General features: G+C 48.8%; 1 protein-coding gene across 3 annotated transcripts in view; it reads right to left on the bottom strand.

The window, feature by feature from the left end:
* Positions 1-7,136: 7,136 nt before the first annotated feature.
* The window catches only part of CORO1C (coronin 1C), a 94,767-nt gene continuing 91,351 nt past the window's right edge, over positions 7,137-10,552 (bottom strand). For all 3 annotated transcript variants that reach the window (XM_055404459.2, XM_055404458.2, XM_055404462.2), the window contains exons 9-11: positions 9,485-9,542; positions 9,138-9,383; positions 7,137-8,076 (exon numbers count right to left, since the gene is read on the bottom strand). In XM_055404459.2, the coding sequence (XP_055260434.1) occupies positions 7,957-8,076; positions 9,138-9,383; positions 9,485-9,542 (424 nt within the window). In that variant the 3' untranslated portion in view covers positions 7,137-7,956. The remainder of the gene's footprint in view (positions 8,077-9,137; positions 9,384-9,484; positions 9,543-10,552) is intronic.

The following is a 10,552-nucleotide window of genomic DNA, read 5'->3' as shown; positions in this document are numbered from 1 at the left end:
AGCCATGGACTCAGGGATCAGAAGGGAACCAGGTGCTTTCTTCATCACTGCACACGTGCCCTGCCTGCTTGCTCCCCACACCCCAAATCCAACTCCTTCGTAAAGGACTTGCTGCCACTGAAGGTGGCGGGTTCATTGGTTCAGCCTGGGGTGGACTGTAGTCAGGGGAAGGTCATATTCTGGAAGCAAAGTACTGTTGCCCAGATATTCCACTGGGAACCTTCATCTCCGATAATGTCTGTATTTTCAATTCACTCATTCAACAAATGTTTATTAACAGTGTATGCCAGATTCTACAGACACCAGCGTTAAGTACTGGTTCTGTCCTCATTCCATTTGGGAGAGACAGAAACTTAAGAGTTGATAGAGCTGGTGGTAACAGGTGTTAGGAGCTCTGCAGATACTGGGGGTGGGGGAAGGATGGGTGGTCCTGAGAGAATAGCACAGGTGGAAACGCAGAGGTAGGTCTCTGACAAACAGAACATTAGGAGAGGAGGTCAGGAAGCCAAGGGCCAGGCTTGAGGACCTTCCAGCTTTTTATTCTGAGTGGGATGAAAAGCCATGGAAGGTTTGGAGCCTACAAACAGGAGTCAGTCTACTTTTTCTAAAAGGGCTGGATTGCAAATTTCAGGCTTTGTGGCCACTGGGTCTCCTAGTGCCTACTCAACTCTGAGGAGGTAGAGTGAAAACAGCCACAGATGCTGCTCACATGGGTGTGGTTGTGTTCCAATAAAAGTTAGGGACACTAAAACTTGAATTTGATATAATTTTTATTTGTCACTGTTCTTTTGTGTTTGCTGTTTTCTTACAGCCATTTAAAAATGCAAAAAACTCCACTTCTTAGCTTGTGGATTATACAGAAACTTCCAACAGACAGGATTTGGCCTGTGGGCTTTTGTTTACCCAACCCTGCCTCAATACCTTAAAAGGTTACTCTGGCTGCTGTGCCAAGAACAGACTACAGTGGGGGACAACAGGAAGCTGCATGAAGACATGATGGTTAATTTTTATGTGTCAGCTTGCCTGGGTCACAGGGCGCCAAGACATTTGGTCAAGTGTTCTCCTGGGTGTGTCTGTGCAGGTGTTTCCGGGTGAGAGGCACATTTCAATCGGTGGCCTGAGGAAAGCAGATTGCCCTCCCCAGCGAGGGTGGGCCTCATCCAATCAGCTGCAGACTAGCATAGAAAGGGCTAAGACCAAACTCTTTCTCTGACTGACTTTGAGCAGTTTTGCTGTCTTTGGACTCAGAACTGAAACACTGGGTCTCCAGCCAGCTGACTGGAGACATGGGGATTCGGCCTCTGCAATCATGAGCCCATTGCTATGATAAATCTCTCACTATATACGTATATGGACACATCTCGTTAGTTCTCTTTCTTGGGAAAACACTGTACAGGTCAGTTCGTTTCAGGGCGGAAGGGGGCATGAACTACCAGGGTTACAGTGGCAGTGTGAGAAGTAGCTGGAATATGGGTGTTATTTTCAAGCTGGAGCTGACATGAGTGATTTATGGGCTGTGACAGAGGAGCCAGGAGCCAGGTGGGGTGGGTGGGAGGCAGGGGTGAGTCAAGGGGGCACTCATACAGTAGGGCTGAGGAGAAGACAAGAGGGGAACCATTTGTGTCTCCCCCAGAGACCTTGACAGACTCTATTCAGGGAAATGTCACTCTGGAAGCAAAAAAGGGAAGAGGTGGGTAGGGGTAGAGGTAGCGGAACCAGTTACAAGGCTGTTCAAATGGCAGGTTGCTCTGTAAGAGGGTGAGATTTCTAACGGTGCTCAGGGCCCACATGGGGATCTCTACTTTGTGGTCTTTGGGGACATTTTAATCTACTGCCCTGGTAGAAGCTGGCCAGGCTATACAAACTGGCTTGTCACTTTGGGAAACTGCAGTTGAGGATGGCAGTGTGTTGACCAGGAAGTGCTTTGTCTTACCTTTTAGAATCCAAATAGCATCTTGGCACAGAAATGAATCTGCAGCAACTTCCTGTTATTTATGGGGCAACTTCCCAGCTCTCAGGCCTCATCACTAGAGCCCCAGAGCTGGGATTTTGTTGCTGAAACCCTGAAGGTAGACTTCTTGACCTACGGGGCACTGAGCTTTGGTTCAAACAACCTTTCCTGGCTGGGCCGCTTGGTCATTGGCTCTATTCCAATTTTTCTACAGGCCCTTTAAAAATCTCACTATAAAATAAGTATGTCCTCAGTGAATGCCAAGATGAATGGAACCATGGTGGGGAGGGGTGGTTTAGAAATGAGTAACGAGAAGACAGCAGGGCTGTAAAGAAGATGAAGGTGCCCTGCTCCACACACCCAGCTGCTGCAGCACCTCAGGGCCCCCCAGGACCCTGTGTGACCCTTCGCACTGTGATCTGTCCATACCCCCAAGACTAGCCGGCTGTGAAGGTGGGATGGTACTTGGTGTTTAAAGCCCTTGCACACAGCACCCGACACCAGACCAGTTATTTGCTCTTCCCCTTTCAGACACAGATGACCCCCCTCATCTCTTTCAACCCAAAGCTTTTCCTACATCCGAAACTGTCTGCAGGCCTTTGTCTGAATCATTTCTCCCCGGTGCTGCTCCAAACCCACCATGTCATATTTTCCAAAACTATTGAGTCTTTCAGATCACCATGAGGAAGCCTCCATTTAAAAAAAACAAACCAACCCTCAGCACCTACTGGTTTTGGTAACAATCTGTCCACTTGCTTTTCAATCTCCTGAACTGACCGCTTCAATGGATTAATATCTGGGCTGACCCCAGCTCCAGGCACTGCTCTCTGCTCAGGGGAGCTGGGTTCCTCCCCCCAGCACACGCCACCCTCCATTCATGAACTCAGGCTCTGAAAATCAGCTTTCTCATTTTCATCTCCATGCAGTAAAATGAAACTGCACTGAATCTCCCAGAGCCCCCAGCTTCTCTCAACTCACCTTCCTCAACGTTGCAACCCAACTACCAAACCTGGCAGCCACCTGACCCCCAAAGACCTTTATATCCGGAATAATTTCTCTTTCCACTTTTCTCTTTCGGAAACTTCAGTCAAGTGTTCTATGACTAGTGTCTCCTAACAAACCCCTTCCACTTCTAGGTCTGTGTTAAACCAGTAAGCGGTGGACTAAATTCCGGGGGACGGGATGAAGATTGTTGCTACCTGCTCATCAAAACCCTCTTGGACTTATTAATAAAACTGGACATGCCCCACCGAGGAGGTGGAACCATCCCTGTTCAAACAGAGGTGGTAGCTGGGACTGAGATTAAGCACATTAAAATACGTTACCCCATATCGTGCTGGTTGAAAACACTTTCCCCGTGCTGTGGCCTTCATTTTTATGCCAAGTGTTGAATATATAATTTGCTTTTTATGCAGCCCATCTATCTTCTCCTGTGTGATGCATTCTATCGCTTTAGGATTTAAAATCTTTTACCCACTCTTAAGTCGAGATAAGAAGGGACTGATTTTTTCCTTCTAAATTTGAAGGGAGAGAAGTTTCCTGAGACCCAGACATGAAGAAGGATCTCACGGATGCAGTGGGGGAGGGGAGGGTGGTACGAGTTGAGAGTAGCACTGACATATGCACACTCACCGCGTGTAAAACAGGCAGCTGATGGGAAATCGCTGTACTGCCCCAGGAGAGCAGCCTGGCGCTCTGTGATGACCTAGAGGGTGGAGTGTGCGGAGGGAGGCTCCAGAGGGAGGGGTATATACAGACCTCTATCTGGGCTTCCCTGTTGGCTCAGAGGGCAAAGAATCTGCCTGATTCGCAATGCAGGAGACCCAGGTTCGATCCCTGGGTCGGGAACATTCCCTGGAGAAGGAAATGGCTACCCACTCCAGTATATCTGTATCTATAGTTATGACTGGTTTGCGCTGTTAAACAGCAGAAACCAACATAACATTGTAAAGCAATTATCCAATTTTCAAAAAAGTTTCCTTTTGTTTAACTACTGACCCTATGAAGCATGGACACTGGTGTTCCTGGGAGACCCTAAGGTGTCCCTGCCCCCAGTGAGACTTTAATGTCCCACCACTGAGTGACAATGCCTCCTGCGTTAACGAACTATTATCACTAGTACATTATTAACTTCTTCCTGGGAATTAAGACATTTATAGGAAATTAAGAAATTCAGAAAAAAAAAATCCAGTTAATGAAAAATTACCCACAACTGCTACCCTACATAGCAACATTTGTGGTCTTTATCCTACCTGTAAATATTTGTTACATATACACGCATCCATAAGCTCTGTGCTTAGTCGCTCAGTCGTGTCCAACTCTTTGTGACCTCATGGACTGTAGCCCACCAGACTCCTCTGTCCATTGGATTCTCTAGGCAAGAATATTGGAGTAGGTAGCCATTCCCTTTTCCAGGACCCTCCGTCCCAGGAATCAAACTGGGGTCTCCTATATTGCAGGCAGATTCTCTACCAGCTGAGCTACCAGGGAAGCCCTCATATCCTTAAGAGGGTTTGTCAGAAACAACCTATTCTGGGGTGGTTAATAATGAACCCACCCTGCTCAACTAATTCCTACTCCTCTAATTCCCAAACATGCCTCCCGCTAGCCTCCCTGGGATAGAATTTCCAGAGGTGAAAACATCTGAAGCTTCTGATACACCCTATCAACCTACACTCAGCAATGGTAACAATTTACATACACTCTCTCCAGGAGTGGAGGAAAAACTTTTCAGCCCATTCACAGAAGGAAAGGTGGGTGTCCTTGACCATGACTCACATCTGTGAGCCATGATGGCTTGAGGACCTGGGGATGCGCCAGTGGAAAGAGAAGGGCCACTTAGGGTAAAGAGAATCTGAAGCGCCAGCAGAAGTTCCTCTGGACGCAGAACACCGAGAACGGCAGCAAGGGAAGTAGCCTTTCGAAAAACAGAAGTTCCCCCTCGACGGGGCCTGGCTGTCTGTCTGGGGCTAACACCCTGGGCCTTCTGGCAATGAAGCGAGGCAGCCGAGGGGAGAAAACCAGTCAGTCGTAAACACCCTGCACCACGAGTCTGCACCATGATCGTGGGCACTGAGGGGCTGCAGACAGACGCGGCCAACTTCCGCTTCCTGCAGCCACGGACGGACAGGCAGACCATGGCCCTGGCCTCTGTTCTCCCCACAGACTACAGCAACTCTGGGAGAGGGAATTTGAGGAGAGGAGGCTTCGTGCCAATGAATCATCGTAGTCACAGACATGTAGAGAAAACAAACAGTGGGAAATTCTTTGCTATGATCACTGAAATGTCACGGGATAATCTTTCAGTGTAGAAAGGGGAGCTGAGAGAGGGCCATGAAATTTAAATGACCTCAAATGACCCTGAAAACCTTTTGTTGGAATATAAATCAGTCAAACCAAGGGTACTGGGCTTCTAATGAAGAACTGTGGTGGCTGTGCAGGGGGCTCCTTGGGTGACCAGACACAGCTATTTCTCTCACCTGAACTCTCGTCCCTCCTTCACAGTAAGGGGCTCAGCAAGACTGGCAGTCTGCCCCAGATCCACCCCTGGGGAAGGCTGGAGGCGGGTTCTGAACCCCACTCCACCTCCAGAGCCGGGGGGCCCACCCATACATGCCCCATACTTACCCTCCGAGAAAGGGGGGGTTCCACTGAGTCAGAGACACTGTGTCAGGCAGCAAGGCACTCGCTGCCTCAAAGACAGCGGACGTGTGAAATAAACACGGACACCGTTTTGTAATCAATTTTTTTCTTTTATCTTTTAAAATGGAAGCAAGTGTTTCGACAGAATACGATGGCTGCTCTATAAGAGCCGATCTAGGAGTAATTCACTGGGTCTTCTCTCGGATAGCTCGGATTTAAAAAAGAAAAAAGACAAAACAAGAAAAATAACCCACAGAGCGTCAGACACCAACTCTGAGCCTGGCGGGGAATCCGTTCATTAAATACGCCATAAGCTACACACTCAGGTCAGAATAACCGGCTCCTGCCTCCTCGTCTCTCCAAACCATATTCCTTACTTACGGTGTTTCACCAACAACAGCAATTTTGCTCACTTAATTAACTGGGTATCAGAACCTTAGAACATCTCTGAATCTTAATAATGAAGGTCTTCAGCAGATTGTGTTATAAAGAAACACATACGGGCTTGAATATAAACCACTGTAATTATTGTTTTCTTTATATCTCATTATCCACTTGAGTATTTAAAGCACACACATACACACATGTACACACAAAACCAAACATTCAAATACCCTGAAACTGTGGAGACAGCAATCCCAGGGTTGGCTAAGAACACGGTACCTTTTCTACGTGGACACATGGACACCTTGGACACCTGTCCCAACCCACCGACACCACACTCTGCCTCAGCCTGGCCCCCTGCTCACAGACTAGTCCAGCCAGTCCCATCCCGGCCCCACACCCGCAGGCGCACATGCAAGCGTTCCTGCTGTGGTCCCAAAGGCGTGACACGATCCCTGTTCCATCACTCAGCTCTTCCAGAAGGGCTCCTTATACCTTTCTTTCCTCAGGCATGCGCTCTGAGAAAATAGAAATGGAGAGGGGTTTCTGCTAACCCAGGAGCGGGGCAGGCCTGGGAGCTCAGTGTCTGGCCCGGGACTAGGCAGCCTCTAGGTTTGGACCCAGCCTTGGAGCCACTGCAAGGGGCACGGGTGAATTTGTGTAGAGGGTGCTCAGGGACGAGCGACACCATCAAAGCTACAGTAGATGTCTGCTTCCTTCTCGGCCCTTCTCAGTCTCGGTATTCAACAGCACCCTCTGGCCTCCGCTTAGCAGAATGCAGTTAGGACCAAAAGGCAAGAGGAGGGAAGCCCTGAGAGGGACAGCTACATGCAGAGGAAGGGAGAAAGGAAAAGGGCAGGAGCTCCAGGGACGCTGGCGGGGGGTGGGGGGTGGGGTAAGCTGTCCTGCACAGGACAAGCGGGACAGCAGAGGATCGCGCAGGGCGACATGGGGCGGACGCTCCCCTCCGGGTTCCCTAGTCTGTGCCCCGCCTAACCTTGGGTAAGCTGCTGAAACTGACAAGAAGGAACACTCCATAGCATGTGTGGCTCCTCATCCTGGACACCCTTGTCAAGTATTGACCAAAACCTGAAATATGACATCAAAAGGGATGAAGGCAATAGATTCTATGTGTGTAACAAAACTGCAGAAACACATGCTAGTTTGGGTTAGATTATAATCATCTGAAGCACAGGATAACCAAGAAGCAAAATTCCATTCTGGTACAACCACCCAATTTCTAGAAAAGAGAAAGAAAATGATTCAATATGAGCCTTTTTTTTTTTTTTTGGATCAGAAGACTCAATGGGAGGGGAAGGGTGGGAATACGAATCCACGTGATTTTTCAAGTCTTCCTTTTGTAGTCATTAAGATGACCAGGTTTGTGCTGCAGAGAAGTCAGCACCGTGTGGCTACGGCTCTGATTGTTCTCAGTTGAATGTTTATACAAAATAATATCTTATCTTCATTTAGTTTATAAACATACACAGTGCTGTCCCTTTCAAATTAAAGAAAAAAAAAACCCACACACAAATACTGCAAAGTAGCAAAATATAAAGAAAAAAAAAGAGCTACTTTTGGTTTTGGCAACATTATAAAAAGCAATGTGGCATTGGTCCCTGTTTGTAAAAAAAGAAAAGAAAGAAAGAAAAAAAAGATACTTGGGCAGGACATTGAATCAGAATTGGTTGGGTTTCTAAAATTCAGAATATCTGGGATTTTCAAAGTAGCACTTTTGTCTTTTAGAAGTTCACAAGTCACATAACACTTAAAACATCAAAAAAAGTTTTCTGGTAAAAAGCTCAGCTTTTAAATCACATTTTTTTCCTGCAAATTTGGGAGACGAATTGAGTTCTTACTGGAACGTGGCCTGTCGCTGGTCAACAGATCTGAAATGGAATGTCTCCAAAGGCAGTGCCTCCCTTCGCCCTCCCCGGGACCACGCCTTCCTGCTCCCATCTGGGGGGTGGGGTGGACCTTCAAGCTGCTATCTTCGCCATCTGCTGTTCTAACTTGGAAATACGCTCATCTTGATTGCAGATTGTGTCTTTTATAGATTTGATCTCTTTTAAAATCTCATCCAACTTGGCTTCATTTTGCTAAGGAAACAAAAAAGAGGGGAGGGAAGAGGGTGACTAAAGGCAGCGAAGTTCCACACAGGCAGCATGTACGGGGCATAAACGGGATGTTCTACTTGGAAGCAGCAGGTCGCAGGCTGGACCTGGGAGGAACGCAATGAGCGCCAGCTGGTTCCCTGACCCCACAGCAAAGCAACTGTGCATCACGGCTCCCGGCCCCTCACCTATGCACCTACCTGATGGACTCTTGGGATATAGTTAAGCTGTAGGAAGAGACTGAACCCTGCAGGGCTGCCCACATTCCAAATACCCCAGTCACCCTACTCAAGCAGGAACACCCTCTATGTGGCCAGGGTGAGGGTGACCTTCTAGAGGCGGCCAAGCACCCATCAGCTCCTGTGGAAGGTCCTTCCTGGGAACTACATCCGCCGCCCTGTGGCTCCTCTAAAAGCCTGAGCTTCTCCCTCGTGGAGATGATTCTTGGGGAGGAAACCCTGCTGTCTCCAAAGTCATGGGGCCTCAAGCAGCCTCCTTGGCCACAGCCTGAGGGCACCTGTCCTCTGCTTTGCCACTCCTCTCATCATCGACAACGCCCGGCCCTCCTGGCCCCCAGAACTCCCTTCCATAGCCTGCTGATGCCCCACCCTCTTCCCCTCCCTGGCTCACCCCTGCCCTCCCCCGGGCCACACGTGTCTTCACTGCCAGCTTCTGCTCCCTGACGTAACACTTGCTAAGACACCCAGGGTCATCTCAGCCTCTAAGTCCCACTCACTCCAGATCCTTCCATCACTCGAACACCCAGCAACTTCTAAACTCTCTCACCACTCCTTCCTTCTGGGACCTCCTCTCCCCAGCATCAGTAACAGGCTGACTTCTATCCCAGTCATCATAAAAAAAAGAACTAAAGGAATCAAACCCATAAATGCCATGTGGTCAAGGTAGTTCCTACAGATAATGCCTGTTATCACAGCTGAACCCTGCCTGTCCAGTGGGGACAGTGCTTGCAGACGCCCAGGGCTGGCAGGCACCTCTGGGAGGACCAGGCCAGGCCAGCCCACTCCCCCAGGCCCGGCGGTCCTTACCCCGCTGGCTGCATCTGCGGTCTTCTTGGGGATACTGATCAGGTCGCACTTCTTGTTTGCCGTGGGCTTGCTGTCCAGAATGTTCTTCTTGACCACCTTGAGATCCCTGTTTTTTCCAGGGATGTATCCATGCTTCAGCGAGATAAGGAGTGGATCGGCGTTCTTCCCCTCGAACCACTCTTCCGCCTCCAGGGCCGCCTCAGGCCCTGCCGTATCGGGGTACAGGTCATCTTGGAAAAGGTCAGACTACATGAGACACAGAAGAGAAACTCACAGGTGAGGAAGAAAGGTGTGGAATGCTTAAAATTCTTTTTAAACACAGATCACCTAGACAACTGGGCACTTACCTTTCTGGGGACAGTCATGATAATAGGCTCACACTTTCTTTCATGAAGTTTGAAGAATCTTCAAAGGAGAGATAAAGGCAAAGTGTTATTAAGTGAAACAGGCCAAGTAACAGGCTTAGTGAGGATTCTTGTACATGCTGCATTTGCCCATCACCTCATCTGACAGATCCTGGTGAAGAGGGAGAACTCAGTGTTCCCATTCACAGAGGAAGAAGGGGAAGTGAGAGGAGCTATGCTGGGAAATGGCGGACAGAGACATGAACCAGGAGCAGAGGCCATGCGTTATTGGTGACAGTCAAGTTCCAGTTACCGGGGGGCTGATGAGCCATGGGGAAATGATTAACATCACCAATAAGGAACCGCTTGTGAGAAAATCGCCAAGTCGACAGCCAGGAGACAATGCACACCCACCTCTCTGACAGTATCTATGACCTGGATGCCAGGTCTTCGGCCAACATGAGGTGGCTGAACATTCGTAAGTATAAATAGGGTTTTTAAAAAGGAAATGAAAACAATCCTAGGAATTAAATGTTGGCATCTGAGCAAACCACATCAGGGGTAACACTCAAGAAAAATCTGGAATTATTCATAGCGTGAGAAGAGCAGGAACACCAAGCCCCAAACCTGTGCAGTCAGCTCAGCGGTGGGACGACGGGCCTGAGCTGGAAGGCCAGCTCCACTCCCACCCCAGGGCTTGTGTCCATCTCAGCCAGACTTGAGCTCCTCATTCATGAAGGGGGTACACCAGCACCCACCTCACGGCGTGGAAAGGGGATCTATCTGGGCCATGTAGTTAACACATTGCCCCACACGTAACCAACACCCCAGAAACAGTAAACAGGAGGCGTCCTGACTGACCCACTTAAACAGTCGCTCCTCAGTATCCAGGGGGGATGGGTCCAGGACACCCCAAAACACGGAAATCCAAGGATGCTCTCAAGTCCTTTACAGAAAATGGTACAGCGCTTTACAGTCTAAATCATTCTAGATGACTTATGACACCTAGGGTGACGTAAATGCTAGGTAAACAGTTGTGAACACAGCGTAAATGCTATGTAAATCATGTCC

This window comes from Moschus berezovskii, chromosome 19 (genome assembly GCF_049115385.1).
Source record: "Moschus berezovskii isolate FMDL1 chromosome 19, NW_MosBer_1.0, whole genome shotgun sequence".
Taxonomy (NCBI): Eukaryota; Metazoa; Chordata; class Mammalia; order Artiodactyla; family Moschidae; genus Moschus; species Moschus berezovskii.
This window is presented reverse-complemented; position numbering and strand designations above follow the sequence as displayed.